At 40.0% G+C, this 20,247-nt stretch overlaps 1 protein-coding gene across 1 annotated transcript in view; it reads left to right on the top strand.

Moving 5' to 3' along the window:
- COL24A1 (collagen type XXIV alpha 1 chain) overlaps positions 1–20,247 on the top strand; it is a 118,310-nt gene that overhangs the window by 105 nt on the left and 97,958 nt on the right. The window contains exons 2-4 of the mRNA XM_048943929.1: positions 5,026–5,090; positions 10,489–11,783; positions 19,379–19,432. Of these exons, the coding sequence (XP_048799886.1) occupies positions 5,026–5,090; positions 10,489–11,783; positions 19,379–19,432 (1,414 nt within the window). The remainder of the gene's footprint in view (positions 1–5,025; positions 5,091–10,488; positions 11,784–19,378; positions 19,433–20,247) is intronic.

Genomic DNA, 20,247 nt, shown 5'->3' with positions numbered 1-20,247 from the left:
GTAAGCTGGGTTGGGGAGACGCGAAGGCGGGCGGTACGGCCCCACGGGGACGCCAGCCCAGGATGGGGTCCTCGTGTCTGAGCAGCCACTCTAACTGGGCAGGTCTCGCTGTGTGCCGGGAGGTTGGCTGCTGGGTGCCGTTTCCCAGCACCGAGCCCGCCGGGGCTCTCCCTCCGCTCCACGCCGCGAGCCGTGTCGGGCGCCCCGCAGCTCTTCGGGTCCCGGTGCCAGGGGTCCCGTGCCGCAGCCGGAGCGCAGTACCCTGTTTCTGAAAGCACGGCGGTCTGGGAGCTGGGGCTGCTCTCAGCGCAGTGAGCGCCGGGTGAGGTGAGGTGAGCTCCGCGTTCGTGTGCGTTCTGCAGTAGGCTTAGCCTTCTCTGGTGTATCCTCGAAATGGCATAGCTCTTTTCATTGCAGTCTGCCTAAAAGAAGGTTAAGGAAGGTGATTACGGACTTCTGATGGTTATAGTGACATTACACAGGTTACCGGTGTGTGTCTTTGTAAAGTTCTTGCTGTATTTGGGCAGAAGCTAGAATGACATTTGCAGAGAGCTCCCGGTGGGAAGCTGAAGGACAGCGATGCAGCGAATTCTGTGCTGTCTGGGTCCTCTGAGCGGCGGTGAGTGGCTTCGTGTGCCTGCAGGAGGCTTCTTGTGAGCTGCGGGGTCTGAGATCCTGCGGGACTCCTCCAGGAGTTGTGTTGGTGCAAGTTCACAGAATGTTTTGCTGATGGAGAAATACAAAGTGGATTATGGAAAAGGATCACACATGCTATTTATCTGAGAGCAATGTGTGTCACTGAGATGGAATTACATGGATGTAATATAACTCTGAAGCTATGTGGACAGTATTTATCTTGTTTACTTAATTCACCCGAGAGAAAGCAACCCGGTTGCTTGCCTGTGCTAAGAAACCAGACTATTTGCTCAGGGATCAGGTTTCCTCAGCATGTCTCAGACCAGTCTGTCCCTTGCAACCCAAACCACCCCTCTGAAGAAGTGCTGTTGGGTCAGACTGCCGCCTGCTTTGGTTCAGGGAGAAACTGAGTGCTCCCTGTTCAGACAAAAGATAGAGAAAAGAATGGGGATGTAATCGTAATCAGCCCTAAAATAATTTTCTGTGTTTTTTTTTTTTCTTTCTTTCTTTCTTTCTTTCTTTCTTTTTTTTTTTTTTTTTTTTTTTTTTTTTTTTTTTTTTTTTCTTTCAGAAATGCAAGCAAGTTTGACTGCTGTGAATGTGCAGTTTATCACCTTGTGCCATGTGCTGTCCCAAGGACAGCAGAGCCCACCTCTAAACCATGCTTTTGTGGGATTCCTCTCGGGCCACTGCTCTTCAGGAGGAACTAGCAATGCACTATTCCTCCCACTTTCTCTTGTGTCTCTTCCTTTCTTTATGCTGTGAGCCTGCTGCAAGGTTCTCGGGGTTTCTCCCTCATTTGGGTGTGCAGCTGTCAGCAGAGGCTGTGCAGGCTGCATGTCCCCTCAGCCATGCCAGCCACAGGCCTCTCTGAACCAGAGGCAGGGCTGGCCTGCTGCCTGGTCCCCTCATGGCAACAGAGACATGTCTGTCCTCTTACATCTTGAACAATCAGATTCTTAGCTGCTTTGGAGACTTAGGTGCAGGACACGTTATCATCTTTCCCTCCTTACGGCTCTATCTGAGTGCATTTCTCTTGAGTGTTTTGAGAGACCAGAGGGGCTGCGGTGAGCGTGAGCTCTGCCATTTGTCCTTTTTCCTTTATGTAGAGACTTGTTAGTAGCTCTGAGAAAGCCTGTGTGGGAGGTATTGTGATGTGGTTAGAGTTGCCCAGCTGGAAGGAGTGCTGTGAAAAGCAGATACAGTATCTTCAGTCTGGGAGGTGAAGAAAAACAAAGCAAGAAAACAAACAATAACAACAAGCACGACAGAAGAAAAGGGAGCAATTATGCTAATGCTTCTCAGTCAGGAGCTACTCCTGCCCTTGCTCTAGGACCTGACAAGTGAAGAAGCTGGGTATCCAGACGCTCCTGGATATTCAAGTTGCAGTGCATGGCTTTGCCTGTGCTGAGCCCTGTGAGGAGCTCATACAGAGATGGGGGAGAGCTCCACCTCACACTGAGCATCACCAGAGGCAGGTGATCATGCTGCCTTGAGCTATAGGCTGCCCCAAGCAGGCTAGGGAGAGATTAATGAAGGTTTTGGTTTACTACAGTGTAGTGTCTCTTCCTAATGTTTAATCACTTGTATGAGATTTACAAGAGGGCTCTTGGTTGGAGTGGTAGGAGAAGGCTTGCTGCATTTGCTCAGATAATTTGGAAGCTCAGTGCTATGGAAACAAGCACTGTGAGGAAATGTGCCTTAGAAGACATTGTGCTTTAGAAGATGTGTACGTGATGCTCTTATGTCCTCTGTGATGGATACAAGCTGGGCTTTTGTGCTCAGAACATATCTAATGCAGCACAGCATGTGGGGAAGGTGCTGGTATTTCAACCATCATCACTGACGGATGCAGAGTTGTATGCAGCACTCAAGTTTAGCATCTTCTGTGTCTCTGGGGTCAGGTTTTCTGGCCTCCACAGCCAGCCAGTGGTATTCCTTCCTTCTAAGCTGAGGTTGAGAAAGCTGCCAGTGAATAGAGAATGTTGTTACATGACACCGCTAAGTGCTGACCAAACACAAGCTTTATATGTTGCTGAATAGTCTTCAAATGGTGGAGTTTTGCCTTGTTGTTTGTCAAGACTTGCTTTGAAGCTTATCAGCTTCTAAAGATGTATGTCATCCTGAATGGGGAAAAATAACACACTACCATAAAAACTCAGTCACCTTCCACTCATAGGAAGAAGAAAGCAGTAGCAAGATGTTAAGAATTATCAGAAAGATAAGCTCAATTTTAAGTGGTAGAATAGCTCAACTACATTTGGTAGTTTCTACCTCCAAACAGTTATGTAGTTGTCATCAGCTTGTGCATGTATTTGAACCAGAAGAGAGAATACCACACTAGGGGAAGCTTAAGAGGTTGCTGGACTGTAGGACAGGACATTGCCAATGACTTCTGGGACAGCTTCAGGCTCATTCTGTGATGTTAAAAGGGGAAAACTAGCCAACAATGTAGTCAGTCATTTCTGAATTTTTCTGTTATTGTGCCCCAGTTGGGCAAGTCTCCCCAAGTGTGTTGCTTGATGTGTTCTTGTAGTTGCAGCAGATATGGATCAAGCCATGTATGCGTTATACAGTGAGCAGCCTGGTGGCCTAGTGTCACTAACCATGTGAGCATAGCGTGCAAGAGCTGGCTGCTTTGTTTCTTCTCATGTTAATAATAGTGGTCTTGACCAAGAAGGGAGTGTTTGAATGAATACATCATCTCTAGAAGACAGAATTTTATTTTTTCCTTTTCCATCTTTGGCCACAAGAGCTGTATCGTGCAGCTTCACTTCAGGTTTGCACATGGTGTCATTTACAAAAAGTTTCTGCTTGTTGTGGGAAAAGGTAGAAGGAAAAAAAACTTTTCCCATGTATTAGGGGACCTCCAGCTCTATGGTTGTCTCTGATCCCTGTTTTTTCTCTTAGTTGCTTGCTCGTCTGTTCTTGACATTAGCTGGAAAGCACTGTGTAAGCCAGATATTTGTCTTTATGTCTCTTTATATCCAGTTACATCTGTGTAACTTGCATCCCTGGGAGCATTTCAGAAATTCTTGCCTTTCTACAACATTTTCTGGGAGGTGACAGAGGCAAACGTCTGACACACAGCTTGTCCCTCTGTGATTTTGAGGAAGAGTCCGCTGTTGTGTTAAGGGATTGTCTTTGCTGTTTGAGCTATAGGGTTCTCTAGGTGTCCTGAATTTGGAGTTCAGTTATTTAAAATGCTTTGTTTTATTCTTAATTGAGAATCCATTTTGTGTCCATGAAAATAGGAAAAAAGAAAAAAGAAAAAAAAAAAGTTTATTCATTTTGGCTGATGCAGTGCAGTGTGTGGACTTCTTGCTACCATGACTACTTGCCCACCTTTAAGACTTTCTTTTGCTGAGCTTCTAATTAGATTAAAAGATCATAGAGTATTCTCTTGTGAATGTACACTGAGCTTGAATTCTGGTGTTCAAAGCTGAAGAAAAAAATGTAGTGTGAGCCCTTGGGCTGTGATTGCAAACAGTTGGAAGAAATATTAAGATCTCCACTTAATTCTTCTTTATATTGTATATATTTGTAAACCATAGCATAATGTAATGTCATTGAAGCATTTCTAATATCTGCCTTTTGTATATGTTATCCTTCATGCTGAAGGTAAAGGCCTAGAGGGTAAAGGAAGAAACTTGTCTGCCTTTACCATTTGTATATTATGCTCCTGTACAAATTTGTGGGCCTTTCTTCCTGCACTTTCTTGATTATTTGGTTGTTCTGTGTTTGTTTTTCAATTGGTGACGCTGGGATTCCCTTCAATATTCTATTAGAGTGTAAAGTTTCAAGTCACAATGTGATGGGATTTTACTTATTCTCTTTGAAGTAAAAATAAATAAATATCTGTAGCATGACAAAAAAACCAAAAAACAAAAACAAACAAACAAACAAAACCCATTAGCATACAGGAAGAAAAGTGGTGCAACATTTTCATTTATGGTAAATGATGTGGTATGGCAACAAGGCTGAAGGTACACTGGCACAAAGGTTTCTCATGGGCATTAACTTGTCGTTTGTTTTTTAGTTCCTTTGCAGTACCTTTTTTTTTTCCCCTCCCGGAAGAAATCTGCTACACAGCAGCTCTTGTACTTGAAGGCTGACGTGAGAAAATATAAAACAGATGCAGTTACTTTATTAATAAAAGCCATTGCAAAATACATGTACTATACATGAGGGCATACTTCTCTCTGTAAAACACCTTCTCAGCATTGGTGGAAAGCTGTATGACGTGACGGCTGGAAGGCTTTGCAGCAGGACTTGCTGAAGTCAGTGGTATCCTGCCATTGACTTTGGGTGTTGAAAGAAGTGTCTAATTCTTTGGAGTCCTGAAACTGTGTGTTTTCTCACGCGCTCTTTTCTTTCTTCCCTTTTTAGGAAGATCCTTCTTCTTTGTATCTCAATATGTACAGCTGCGGGTGCTGCGAAAGCACCCAAACAAGGTGAGAATACTTTCTTACAAAGGGATGTTATTTTGTTACCACATGGAAAGCGTAAATGGCTGTTGTTACTAGTTCAGTTCCTTATGGTGACTTAAATATCAGCTACAATATAACAAGAGCAAAAGTTTAAAGTAACCAGTGTGGAAAAGATGACCTTTCAAAAATTACTCAGATTTTCAGTCCGTGAAATTACTTACATATTTAAGCAGACTCTTCATAAAAGAGAAGTCTTGTAAGGAGAAAAGGCTTTGATTGTGTCTTCAGTGCAAGTGGGTGTCATTGGGGGTGGCAAGCTATGACTGAGTTACCTTTGCACTTCTGAGGACAAACAAGCAAACCAGTGCATATAATAAAGGCTTAGTCTAGGCTGGCATCATTAAAGAAAGAAAGTGAAATTGTCTATTCTTTTGGTTTTGTATTCAGATGCAGATGTTAGAAAGGAAATAAGGTTGTCTTGTGTTCTGTCTTTTTTAATCTGCCAACTGTTACAGCTGAACCAGATGTTTATTATGAGACCATTGGGGGAATATTAGCATCCCAAAGTGGTGGAAGCTAACATGCCATTTACTCTTTAGTAGCCAGGAGAGTGGCAGTATCAGTTCTCTTCCATATTCCTTCATTGTGCAGATGAAGCAAGAAATAGCTTGTCCTTGGCTGATACGGTCAATGGTAATCTTCATGTAATGTTCAGCTGAATGCAAACAGCTGGGTTTCATGGTTAAGTCAGGATGCGTTCCTGACAATGTTTTGTTAGAGCCCCGTAGATGCATCTCCAGTATCCCATTGCTTTTTTTTCCTTCTTGTTATTCCTGTGCTTGGTAAAGTTGTTTTTGTTGTTGTTGTTGTTGTTGTTGTTTTGTGATGGTGAGATTGAGTGCATTTTCTCTTCCTTCCATTAGCTGCTCATGGTTTGCCTGTTAAGATGTTTGCTGACTTTTCCCATTCAGCTAGATGGGGATGTGCTTTTGTGACGATGGGAGTTTCCCAGTTTGTCTAATTGCTGAGCCAAGTTTTGCATGGGGAGGGTGGGCTAAGGGAAGAAAAAGCTCACCTGACAAGGGCAGCACCTGCAGATGTGTATGGTCTCCCCATTCTGGGCCTGCAGGATGGGGAGATGTTGAGTTAGGGAGGCAGTTCGTACTTTACCAATGGAGCAGGTGAAGAATGCCAGGCACATGTCTGCTGTGATAGCTGGAGTTGTCTTCATCTCTCCACCCATCTTTTTTCCCTTTGTAAAGAAGTAATTTATTTTGATTCTCATATTCTACAGCCTGTGGAACTACTTTTCCAATAGCACATCAGGAGACAGCTGTGAAAGCCTCAGAGCCAGCTGGGTCACCGGTGTTGGGGTCCTCCAAATCTACAGGGCTTGCTTCCTTACTGGTGGAGATGGGGCGAGGTGGTGGGATGAAACTGGTCTCTTCAGGGTCTGGGTAGGTTTGGGAAGCCTAAGGGGATTTGCTATAGCAGGCAGTAGTTAAAATTAAGGAAGATAATTTTGAAAGAACTATCACCATAAAGCACATCTGGTACTGTTGGTTGTGGAGATAATCTGTGCAGTTGTTGTTACTGTGTCATTTTTAAAGTGGTTGTTAGAGTTGTGGAGGGTTTAAGAAGAGAAGTTGGCACTGGCAGAAGAAATAAGCAGTCACTGTGGAGAGGTGTGGAACCACATGTGTTTCTGTGTGTTGCTCACCTGTGCCCCTGAATCTCACCAGTTTCAGGAGATGGGAAACTGTGACTCCTGAAAAGCAACTGAATAAGTGCACATGCCAGGAATCTCTCTTAGGAAAGCTTGTAGTTGAATCATAGAACTCATAATTGTTAGAGAAGAAAGCATAAGTAAATGAAGCCATATTCTCAAAGATTAAAATAATAATAATAATAATAATCTCAAGAAAAACTAGTTCTTGGGGAAGGAAGGAAAGAAGTCAGAGAGGCTCAAGAATATCCTTCAGTCTATACAGTATGCACTGAGGTAGCACTCCATTCACAGTGCTTTAGGGCTTATCTACAAACAGGGTGGATTGCCCATTTATAACTATGTTAACACTTAAGCTGTTATCAAAACTTTCTTGGTATTTTGCATTTCGAAAGGAGCATTCTGTCAAATACGAAGACTCTAGCAAGAGTAACTAATGTTCTTTCTTTCCTGAGCTGTTCAGGCAGCTAGTGTGTGTTTTACTTGACAAGCTACGCTGAATGCATTGCGGTAGGGTGCTATAAATTGTGTTCACTGAAATGTATGTAAATACACAGCCTTGGCTTTTAGGAATATTTCTTTCAGTTTGGCTTGAGGATGCACAGAATGTTTGTTTCTGGCTAGCTTTGCTGTGCCAGTTGCCCAGCCCTGCTATCCAGGAAAGTATAGGTTGCAACCTTGTGTTGTAACTTACCCAACTGCAAATGCACCACCACCCAGGAAATGGGCAACCTGCTGAGTAATTATCATGAGTTCTGGTGAAGCTGACATATGAATGATCTTTACTTTTATGTACCCATATCAGTAAAGGGAAAATAAATCATGTATGTTTGCTGAAGTGCGGAGAGTGCCCCCAAATATTCTGCCCTCAGACAATGAGAGTGGGGGAGTATGGAAAATGAACAGCAGACACTGAACAGAAGAGTGACACAGAACACTACCATCACCTCACTGTTCTTTCTGGGATTGTTTTCTTATATATATTACATATATTATATATTATATATATGTTATATATAACATATATATAACATATATATATGTTATAACATATATATATAACATATATAACATATGTTATATGTTATATATATATGTGTTATATGTTATATATATATATATGTGTTATAACATATATATATAACATATATAACATATAATATACATTATATATTATATATATGTATATATTTGTTTGTCCAAGTCTTAACTTTTATTAAGTTTTCCCTCTCTTCACAATCCAATTATGCTGTGAATTTTACAAGTAATCCTAGAAGATGAAAAGAAGGCAATTGAGACCAAAATACCCAAACAGCTACTCTTTGAAAGAAGAGGAGCTGTTATAGTTTGGGGGACTAATGGATTGGGTGACAGTAAGTGAAGACAGATGTTGCACAGACATGGATAAACAAAGAAAACTGGCTACTGATAGGTAAAGAAAGTTGTGGTTGTCATGCTGGGAGAAAGAGCTAAGAGGGTTGCCTGCTCCCAAAACCCTGTGTACTGCCAAGAGCTTCTGAAACCTTCTTCTTCTTTAAAAAAAAAAAAAAAAAAAAAAAAAAAAAAAAAATTTGGACCAGAAATGAAATGACTGGCCAAAAAAGTTTGGAACAGCCTTTTGGCTTGATGGTGGGTTAATAGGCAGTAAGTCAGCAAGAAATAATTAGCTGGTACTTAATCTTTTGCTGTTATTTTTCACACGGCGTTTCTCCATGCTGAGTCTTCTTGAGACCTGACATAGTTTGCAGGATGTGAAGAAAGTGTTTTATATCTCTTCACACTCAAGAGTGCTTTTCCTTTTTTAAAATAATTTTTTAAACAATGCGATGTTTACAAATTAGAACTGCCACAATCTGTCATTTGAGATTTAGGAAGAGTGCTCCATAACATTACTTTGAAATTGGTTGTTCTGTGTCAGTATGGTAGACTTGTTTTGTTCTTCAGTTGCAATACTTTCAGCAAAGATCACTTGACACTGTTATTTTTAAGTGTAACTATTTAATAATAAATATTTACAAATATCTGCCTGATACTTGAGATTAAAATTGTGACAATCAAAGTACAAAGTTAAGCTGGAATGGCTTCCCTGGTGTAGTGTATCAGTTGGCTCAGCATGTGCACAGAAGTGCTGGAGCTGTCTCTGAAGCCATTGGTGCATTGCTTGCCCCATGAGATTTCTGTATTGCCCAGAAGACTATGCATGCACAGCTTTCTCCTCCGTAAGTACACCCAGCCATGTAGGACCAGGGTCCTGGGAAAGTCCGGGTGTTCATTAGCAGAGCTGCAAAGTAGAATGCTTCTACTATAACCTGACCTCTCTTATCAGTTTGACAGATTAAAATACTCCTAGTAAGTTAATTGCTCTGAGGCAGAACATCTTGGGAAATTGGCGTACATGTGACTTTCTGCAAAGACGTGCTTTCCCCGCAGTTCTGGCTGGGCTGGCCGCCAGGCCAATCTTGGCACTCCTGCAGATCTCTAACATGGCTAAAAACACTACAAGGTGTGTAATTAATTTTCAAGATGCACAGTGCGTTCAGGTTGATGCTTTTGGTTCCAACTTATAAACTACTCTCAAGGAAGTCTCAGACTCTCTTCATAATTTACTACTGAAACTAAGCCAACATCTGTGTGTTCTTAAAGTGTGCTGTGAATACATTCAGTAAACAGAAAAGGAAGACTGGGAAAGAAAACCTTTTTTCCACTAAAATAGCGAACATCCGTTTGTTGCTCTTGTCTCTTAAAATAGCAATGAATCTTTAGCCTCTCTTTGTTACTCCCATTTTTGTTATGTCATTTAGTAGTTTTATTTGCTTAAAAAGAACACTTAGTTGCGTGGTTGAAAAAAAAAACCTATAAAAAAATAAAAATTAAAAAGTAATACCCTTGGCTAAATGCTGTAAGAAGTGCAGCCTGTTCTGTTAGGCTTATTACATCACTATTATGGTTAAATAATATTAAATAATGTTAGTCATTAATATTAAATAATATTAGTCATTTTTAATATAGGCAGTTTGCTACAGTTCAGATCCAGCCAGCTGTTACAGAAAAAAGTGCTTCTGTGCAATAGTGCCTATGAAAACTGTGCGATGTTCAGCTTTCCCTTGCACAAAAAAATTGAGAAGTTTAAGTTGGAAAGGATGTCGAGCTTGTCTGGTCCTACCTGGTGCTTAGATCAGGGCCAATGTTGATATTAGTCTGGCCTGCTGGCTGCTGTCCAGTTCTGCTCTGAGAATCAGCGAGAAAGGATCTTGCACGATGCGCCTGAGCACTGCTTACTGTGTTAGTAAATAGCTTGTCCCTTCATGGGACCAAAACAACCCTTCCTCAAATGTTAATATTTTTCAGATAAAGAGGGAAAACATGCATTTTGTGGGTTTTTTTTTTTCTTTTTTTTCTTCTTTCTTTAAAGGGTAGGTGGGCAGGAATTGCAAAATGGACACAGTATGTTCATTAACTCTAGTAAAAAGTTTGATGACAGCAAATGGGGACTTTTCAGTTCTATGAATGAATTAACCTCCAATGGGCATTACACGTGCTTTTTTTTTAATTATTAAATATTTTTTTCTGCTTTAATGAAATTTGTTGGATTTATGTGAAAGACTGATACATATGTTGTGCCTCACACTTGCTTACTCGGATCTGAATTTGAGCTCGTAAGTGAAATGAACAATGTACCTTCATTTCTTTTTACAGCAGTAGATGTTCTTCATCGGCTCGGCCTTGTGAGCGATGTCCAGCAGCCGTCAGTGACGCCAGTGCCCTCAGCAGTGCCACCCTTGCCCCGGGGAGTTCACCTGGTTGTGTCCGGAGTTGTGCTGACTGCTGATGCTCGTGTTGAGGCCCCCGTTGCTCAAGTTATACCAGCAAGTCTAGGGCATCACTTCACCATATTGGTTGGGTTGTACTCTTACACTGTAAATAATGCTTTTCTTTTCAGTATTAGGAACAAAACTAGACTGCAGTTTGGTGTCCAGTTACTACCGAGAAAGGTAGCGGTGCACACTGGAGGGAAGCAGCCTGCATACTTCGATTATAGTGTTCATAATGAACAGTGGCATTGGTTTGCCATTGAAATTAGAGATAAGACTGTCTCAATATTTGCTGAATGTGGGCAGAAGTATTATAGCAGGGAAATGCTTTATGAAGTGGAGGCATTTGATTTGGATGGTTTATTTACCCTGGGAAGGATGAACTCTCACTCTGTCAGCTTTGAAGGAGTTATATGCCAGCTAGATATCATTCCCTCTGCAGAAGCCTCTGCAAACTATTGTAAATACGTGAAACAGCAGTGTCGCCAGGCCGAAACGTATCGATCTCTGCTAGGAACACCATATGCATCAGGTGTGCTAGATGTTTCTTTGAAGAAAAAGATTGGTGAGAAAAAACAGTGGGAAGATGTATCTTACAGAAGGAAGGAAGCATCAAATGATCCTGTTACCAACATTGCTCGGATTCACTCCATACTGGAGTACCTTGAGTCAATAAATGTCTCAACATCGGAATTTGCAGAGTCTAAACCACTGCTGCTAGAAGTGTGGCCAGAAACAGAACTCCAGGAGGAGGTCAGTCTGCTCCTTCACCAGCAGGACCCAAGTAAAGAAAGAGGCAGCACTGAAAAAAACAAGGCTTCATATCCAAATACTTCACATACTACCACAGAAGATGCAGACAGACAAAGTGAGCTTTCTCTGATCTTCCCTTTAAAACAGAATAAAATGAAAAACAAGGGAGTGAACAAAGAAAAACAGCATTTAGATGAATCAACCAAAAAGCAGCAAATCTTCAACACAACTCTGTACAGTTTGACTGCTGACCTCTCCCTGGATAATCAGCTTGGTTTGGAGGAAGAAGGTCCATTTGATGCTAATAACACTTATCGCACAGAAAACACTTATTATATTGATGTTGATAACTACAACTATGAAGATCAAGGCAAAATGTTTGAAATAGGAAGTAGCAGAGGTTTAAAGGGGGAGACTGGACCTCCTGTAAGTTACCTTTATTACACTCTTTATTATAATGAAGCAACATATATTTAAAAGAGTCTTTGAAATAAATTTGGCAAAACTTGCTGGGCTGCAATTACCACTTCTTTCATTTGTACTGTGCAAAAGTTTGTCTCCCATATGCGTGTCTCTGGCATATAATTTTGGCCTAAGTGGTGTGTATTTTTATTTACTAGCAGAATATGTAAGCATTCAATTCTGGTGAAGTGGTGGGCAACCCAAGCTTTTTTTAAGCTCTGAAATGCAGCCAGATGTTTGTAACTGCTAATTATGGAGGCTGCTCACTTAATAAAATTACAGGGTAATTTCATACTCTCTACAAATGTAGACACTGTTCCATGAAAAGAAAAACGAGGCTGTTTGGAAGAATGATAAGGTTTTCTCACTTGAGTGATGCTATCAAAATTTGTAATTGTTGAAGCAGACCACTTGTAGAATCTAATCCTTTCAAACCATTCCTAACTCACAGTTGCAGAATCACACACACCTGCATGCAAAGGAATGTTTAGAACTCATTTTTGTGGCATCACTTCATTTAGCAGGGTAAGAGATCTCGGAAATGACTGCAGATGCACAACAGTGCTTTTAATAGCACTAATTTGTCCTTTCTTATTGTGTGTGTTTGAGGGTCATAAACATTTTCATACGTAAAACTGGGGTCAATGCACATGAAACTACATGCAAGAAGTAACAGCAGTTCCTGTTTAGTCTTGGAGATATGATATTAATTCCTGTTTGAGTCTCTAGTTAAAACTTGTTAAACTATGGCATGGAAAAGGTTGTTCTACATGTTTTTCTCTTGTATTTGTGTGGTTACTACTGGAAAATAATTTGGTAGGAGGGGGCAAGCAGCTTCTAATATGTGTTTGAATATGCATGTATAATTTCAGGACTGAAAAAATATTTTCTTCAGACAGTCAGCAACTGAAAATTTGTGTAGAAGTTGAATTTTTACTCTAAACAGAATCTTGATGATAAGAGGTTGTTACTGAGTTGAAAAATGGGTTAAGTAATTCATATTTGTCAGGGGCTGCTCTTGTTTGGAGGGTTTTTTTGTTTTGTTTTGGTTTGGTTTGGTTTTTTTTGTGAGTGTGAAGCCAGTCTTTTTTTCTTTTCTTAAAGAAAAGAATTTTCTTTATTCAAGCCCTTTATTTATGGGGACATAAATGTACAGCTACGTATGTAGCTGTTATAAATGTGAGCTGAGGTTAATTTTCATTTCTGCAGCACATGATATTTAACAACTGCTTAACAGAAAGTTCTGATTCATAGCACATAACTTAAAAATTGTACATTTAAATTTATTGACTGTAACTGACTGAAATCACCATTTCTTATGTGGCATAGAAGTAGCTGCTGATGTTGGAGATGTTGGTGTTGGGTGGTTTTTTTTTTGTTGGTTTTTTTGGTGTGTATTAAGCAGCTGCAAGCTAATGCTCTGGTTTTGCAAGATGCAGCCACTGTGCGTACAGTAATTCATACCACCTTATCTGGAGAGTTCAAAATATATATAAAAAAGATGTGTATGCTATCATTTTGTATGTTTGTCTTACGGATGAGATGCAGAAGCTTGTTTCCTCTGCAGGTCAGCTACAGCATATGATGCATTGCTGGGTTAGACTTTCAATAACATGCCTGAGGTCTTAGAAGTGATGTGTTGCAGAGCTAGGAGGCTGATCCAGACCTTTGTGGGCACAAGTTCAGCTGGAAGGACCAACAGCACCCACTGAGCATATGGGCAAGCTTAAGAATTGTGTTGCCACAGAGATTTTTGCTGAAGCAAGAAAAGGGTCTCTGAATGGCTCTTCCACAGAAGATTTCTGTAAAGAATTGTGTTTGGTGGAGGTTGTGTGGCACTGTGCCTGCCGCTGTTATTGAACTCAGACTTATAGAGGTACTCCTTGTTTTTCTGTCTATTACATCCTTGGAGAGAAGACTGTGATAATCCAGGTTTTATCTTCAAGGCTCTAACATTTTAATAAATAAGTATCCACAGAGTCTTATCAGTGAGGAGCCTAAAAAAGCAGAAGTGAGGGACTTGCAGAGTTCCCCTGCAGCAAAACAAAATCCTGATGAGGCATGAAGCCCCTTCTCTTTTTTAATTCTCTCATTATGTTGTGGTTGGTTTGAACCTTCTTTCAAGATTTCAGCACAGAAATAATGTTTGTTCTATTGGAGTTGACAGGCAAGAACTAGCTTTTGTGGTTCTTAGACTCCTCAGCTACATTTTAGCTTTTAATCATCTACCAGAACTGATTCTTGCCTTGTATAATTGGGCCCCTTGAATTCCATGATCCCACAGCTGTGGAATTCACCCATTGCTACAAAGTAGGGCTCCAGAATTCAGGCCTTCATTTATGGATAGCATATCTAATTCTTCCACTTAATTCTTCCAAATCACTATGACTGAGTAAAATCCTAGCAATTGCAATGACCAGAATCCTCTATAGGAATACGAAGCAAGTTTAAAGTGGAACATTGTTGTCTCCTGACCACATTTCCCTCTTATTCACCTGAACGACTCCTTTTGTATTGCAGGGGGTGTTGGCACTATAAAAAGTTTTTTAAAAATTAATCTATTTTTAACTCTTTTAGCTTTCCAACTGATACTCATTGTCACACAAGTCCTAAGGCTGTTTGCAGTAGCATGATATGTGATCCTGCTTGTCTAAAGGGAGGTGTTAGTCTGGATTGAAGAACAGAGTTAAGTTACTTGCTGCCGAGTCAACCTGCTTAACTGCATGAGCTTTGATGACCCTGAGAAAAGAGCTAGGAGTTAGTTTTCTCTTTTGGAAAACTTTTTTGTGTTAAGAATACAGTCCTCATGCAGTGAAAGAAGACAAAATGTGTCTTCCCGTGGGCTGTCTGGTTGCTGACATCAGTCTAGAGATACTGTCAGGAGGAAATAGAAGTGCAGTGCCTGGATAAGGAAGAATTGGATGGGTTGCTCCTTATTACAGCCAGGAGATGTGAGAGTGAGAACTCTGAATAAGAGCAGGAGTTTAAAAATCCTAAATTAGCAGTAGTAAGTGTACCATCATCTGAGATTTTTGCTCTTAGCCTATTTATCAGTTGAAGAAAATTGCTTGCTGTGTCTGTCCCTAGTCAAAAGGTATACACTGGGTAGTTAATCACCTTCACGTATCTTTACTCTGTGAGTAACCCTCACATTATTCTGCCCAGGCTGAGAAATCTCTATCTCACTATCTGATAATTTAGATGAAGTCTTAAGATTTTTCTTACTAGAAAAAGCGAACAAAACTCCATCAAGTAACATTTGTTCTAAATATTTGAGAGTTTGTTTTAATTCACCTGAAACAGTTTCCCTGTTTTTCTGCATAACAGTCTTGAGAAGCTGTAATCCATCACCCAAAGCTACATATATTCCTCTGATGTTGATGACACTGCTTTGACTGTTGTAGCTCTTGACAGAGAGAGCAAGACTTCAACAGGTCTCAGGAAAGTAGGCTAATCCTACACAAGTGACTGCTTGTTATGGGGTATTTGGGAAGATAAGTGTGCTTCTTTTCTCACATCAAATAAAATGCAAATGAAGCAAGAGAAAAAGGTAGGTGGACATTCATGCTTGGTAGAATCCTGGCTGCTTTATAATCAGTATGATTTAAAAAGAGAAACAAACTTGCTAATAGGTAGAATTTTGAGTAACAAAATATGAATTCCAGATGGTCCCAGATTGACAGCATTATATTTTGTGCAACATTACAAAAATCAGAATTAGAAATAGAGGAAGGAGGAGGGATTGGCAAGGTAGTCAGATGAGGGTGATATATATTATATGTATGTTATAGCACATACATAGCATATTGGAGAAAGCATTACGCATTACAAAACTGCGTTCATTGTTAGGAGTCTCAAATACTGGAGACTGGTAATTTTTTCTACTGGTTTGACTTCTGAGGCAGCAGTTTGAAGAAAAGTCCTCAATTTTGGGTGCTGAGCCTTTTTCTTAAATTAAAAAAAAAAAAAACAAACACCCCAGAATAAAAACAACAACAACGAAAACAATTTGGCAGATAGAAAGGTTGCAGAAGAGTGCATTAGCAGTGTCTGCTGTTGAAAATACAATTCTGAGCAGAAGTTAAAATAACACAACAGGTTTAATAATTTAAATGAAGACAAACATTACAGTTCATGAAAGGAAGACTTAATAAAGACAGTTCACAGATTTGCAGAAAGAATGGGAAGAAATAGTGGGACATTTTAGGTGTGACATAAAGGACAGGATCGGAATCTACCTGTGTGGAAATTTTCTTCTGCAGTGCTTCCTATCATGATTCTATGATTCTATTGTCTCTGGCATGGGGCAAATTTAAAATGCTTGTTGTTGCTTAAAAAAAAAAAAAAAAAGCCCTGCATCCAAAATTGAGAAGTGATTAATTGCAGTTCTTCAGCTGTTATTCTCCAGAATGGTTGAAAATCTAGACACAAGGCAATTGGGACACCCTTTGTGTAGGATAGAGTAAGGTCACTGAAGCGTTTCCCACTGTTTATTTTCTAAGTTATTTTAAGTGACTTCTATAACCTCAATCAGTGATCTGGCTTACTAGTCCATGTGCAGAGGTGGAGAGCCAAGTGGGCTTTCTGTAGAGAAAGTAATCTTTCTACAGAAGAAAACATTTAAAATGAAATCTTGAAGATGAAGGAGGGATTGCAGGAAGAATCCAAGTCTTGAGAGACTGCTGAATTAACTTGATCTAACCATTAATTGTGAATTAATTAAGAGACTTAAATTACAACAGCTGACTTGGTTTTAGAAATCCTTGGGAATGCATTATTCATCCCTGGCCACACAATTCAAAATTTTTACTGCTTTTTCTTGGGTTCTCTGAGGACTTAATTGTGAGAATGGACTTAGTTTTCATACCTTGTAGAAGAAAGTTTCTCCTCCATTAGATTTGCTTCCTTTTGAGGTTCTGATGGAGAGAGATAATGAATAACTCATGAATTAGGTAATCATCAAGTAATTTTTTTGCAAAAAGAGCAGATGTTCCTTAAAAAAAAAAAGGGGGGGGGGGGGGGGGAGGGGAGGGGGCAAAACAAGAAAGGAGCCACGTAGGAATGAATATTCTTGCTGCTGTCATTCAGTAATTTATCAGCAAAGGTGAGGGATGCCAATTAATATACATTCATTTTCCCGCCATGAAGATGGTGGGCTTTGATTGCTAATTTTTGTTAAGGAAGTGTAGAAAGGATCTGAAAAAGAGTTAGAGAACATTTTCCCACAAAAGAACATGCACTGGTTAAAACTATTTTTATGGAAAATGTAACATCTCCCTTGGTAGCCCCATTATCATTTTCTACACCAAGTCCATCTCTTCACTTAGTATTCCAGCTGGGTGGAAGCTCAAGTTTTTGGAACTCTCCTGACAAGAACACCTGGCCAAGAGCTTTCCATGTCTGTCTGTTTGACTGACACAATGAGAGTCATTTTCTCCACCGTACTTGCATACCCATAGTTCTCCTTAAATAGCTATCATGTTCATGATACTAACTTTGGGGAAACAGCTTGTAAAATGTCTTCTAGGTTGTGTAAGACATTGTTTTCACTTTGATTGCCAACTGAACTTTCTGGCAGATGGCACCCAGGGACAACTGCCAGTGCACAGCACTTCAGAGAATCCAGATGTCTGCTTTTTCTGCCCAAGCCCAGTTTCACTGTCTCTGTGTATATACCAGCCCAGAAAAAAAAAAAAAAAAAAAAAAAAAAAAAAAAAAAAAGGCTATAATTTATTTTCAGGATAATCTGTGTTGCAGAGCCTTGCTCCTAAACCTGATGTTTCCCGATTCTATAGGTTTTGAAACTGGGAGGTTCCAGAATTCAGCTAGACTTATATGAACAAAGACTTTAATCTTGCAGTTTAAAATTTCCACTGTGTTCCTGGTTCGTTTAACTAGTAGAGCTGTAACTATTCAGGGATACCAGTGTGTTTTGTAACTGAGTAGGGTGCCATCTTCATGAGTCCATAATACTGAAACTCTCAGTCTTCTATCTGTGCAAGATTGTATCACTTCAGTTTTGTCCAGTTATAATATTGGTCTTTGAAGATTACCATGACCAATTGGAGAGGAAAGGATTTTTTTTTGTTTTTGTTTTTCCTCAGAATAACAGCTGTTTCTTTTCCAGAATTGTGTGAAGTAGTCTGTATTTTAGCCAAATAAAGGTAACTGGCTTGGCCACTGAAAATTTGCGATCAGCACTGTCTTCTCTGCCAATATGTCTTTTCTAAACAAAAAGAAATATCACTTCCCTAAAAAAAAAGAAATTGTTAAGGTTTTTTAAAAATATAGCTTTTGTCCTAATAAAGTCTTTTATTTGTTGCTAACAGAACCCCAAAAGGTGCTAGAGATTCTCTTTTCCTGTTTTTGTTTTTTTTTTTTTCCTCTACCCTTTTTACTCCCTTTCCCTCCCTCCATCACTGTTGCCCTTCTGCTTTTCCCTCGTATGCCAGCCAGCTTTTAGTAATGTTCTTTGGTGATGAGAAGTATGATATTCAAAAGGCTCTGTCTATCCTCTCAGCTGGTGGTATGCAGCACCTGCAGACACAGGAGTGTGAGGATGTGGGGGAAAAAGAACAAGTTGAATCCTTCCTGCTATCATGAGTTGCCCTCCTTCTGTCTTGATGCCTGCTTTCCCTTGCAGTAGGAGTGTTTGTTTGTTGGGACTCTGGCATGCAGCTGGGAGATGAATTCATTTTTAATTATAGCCCATGCCTCTTCAGCACTTAAATGTGGTAGATAGAATCTAATATAAATTGGTGCAAAACTTGTTCTGCGTCTCACTCTTATTCATATTAGTTTACGATGAAGTAGATCCTGGGGTTTTGGAAGTGAGCACAGAGAAAAGGAAAGATTTCTATGATCAAAACCGCTGTCCAAATGGTGACACATTATCTCATATTCTTAGATTTGCTGTTAATTTGACCTATTTGCAAAAGATACATCTGGTTATAAACTATCTATTTAGGAATGCATTCACAAAAATAGAAGAATCTGTGATTTTGTTTCTTTTTAAGTGAATGATATGGTTTATTTGCAAGTGAAACAGAGAATGGGCACACTGCCAGTTATTCTTATCCTGACCTCACAACTGGTGAAACTGAACTATCATTTATGCATACTTACTGTCTCTTCTATTCATGTCTGTTTTTTCTGTGCAGTGCTATCTCATTTGTCATAATAAGTTGTCTGACTTTCATAAAATGTTAGGCATGTCTCCATATTTATTAAAAATACTTTATTCTGCTCTTTGTTTTGAAATGCGCTGAACTGGTTTCTAATTCTTGAGATGAGCTGCTCTTCCACTGTAAATTTTTAAGTGTATTTGTGTTAATCTAGATTGTTAGCTCCAATTCCTCACACCAAAAAATGATTTATAAACACCTGATATTGAGCAAAATTAAAACACATGTGCTTGTAGCTTAAGAGTCATTTTTCAAGCAGCAAAGGCTTCCACAAGCAGGAAATCATCAGGTAGAAGTATCAGTGTTATTCAAACTTGTGATGCTGTTCTTGTGTTGGTTTTTTAGCCTCAATTGTTTTGATTTTTCTATCACCAGGGTCCTCCAGGTCCTCCAGGTCTACCTGGTCCATCCGGAAAAAGAGGTCCTCGGGTGAGTAAAACAGCTATGTTTTGTGTAGCTCCACACAGGTCGCTATAATTAAGCTGGAGTTGGCATTTTTTTTTTTCAACTTCATTTGTGTGCCTATTAATTATGAGAATGTATGATTTGGACATATGGCAAAGTAACTTTTTCTTCTGCTGTGAGCTTCCAGTGCAGTTAATTCTGTGTAGGGGCGCATACACACAGGGCACTGACATTCATGCCTATCTTTTATTGCTTGCAATATTAACTTTTTGGTATTTTCCATGCTGTCCCCATCTGCAACTAGGGTCAAGTTATTTGGTTTTGGAATGAGGAGTGAGTGATGCATATCACTGTGCAGACAAGCAGGCGATGGATACAAAGTCAGCCATTACAAGACAAAAATTTTTCCCAATAATCTATTTTAGACTCTTGTGTTACAGCAGCTTGACAAAAGATGTGATAGGTAATGTAAGGATTTGCTGGGCTGTGGTATTTGGGGATGTAAGTGGTTGCGGCTGGAACGCACTCAGCTAGCCAAATGGCCAGCAGGAAGCAAGGGAGCAGATTATACAAAAATCCCAGCAGATGTGTGGGAGTAGTGTTGAGTCAGCCTTTGAGGCACATTTAAACAAGCTGTCACTCCACGTTGCATTCAACATTTTGTTCTTTGCTGGCTATCAAAACCTGGTGTGGCTGGCTAGGAAAGTGCAGCCCTCCAAGGGACAGGAACTGATCTGGTACTTCAGGGTGGCTGGTGAAGAGGGACTGGATGAAATACATTTAAAAGTATAAAATGAAAACAATTTTTTCAAATCCATGTCTTCACTTAATTTTCTTGT

Source organism: Lagopus muta, chromosome 5 (assembly GCF_023343835.1).
Source record: "Lagopus muta isolate bLagMut1 chromosome 5, bLagMut1 primary, whole genome shotgun sequence".
Classification (NCBI taxonomy): Eukaryota; Metazoa; Chordata; class Aves; order Galliformes; family Phasianidae; genus Lagopus; species Lagopus muta.
Note: the sequence above shows the minus strand (reverse complement) of the source record. Positions and strands in the feature narration are given on the sequence as shown.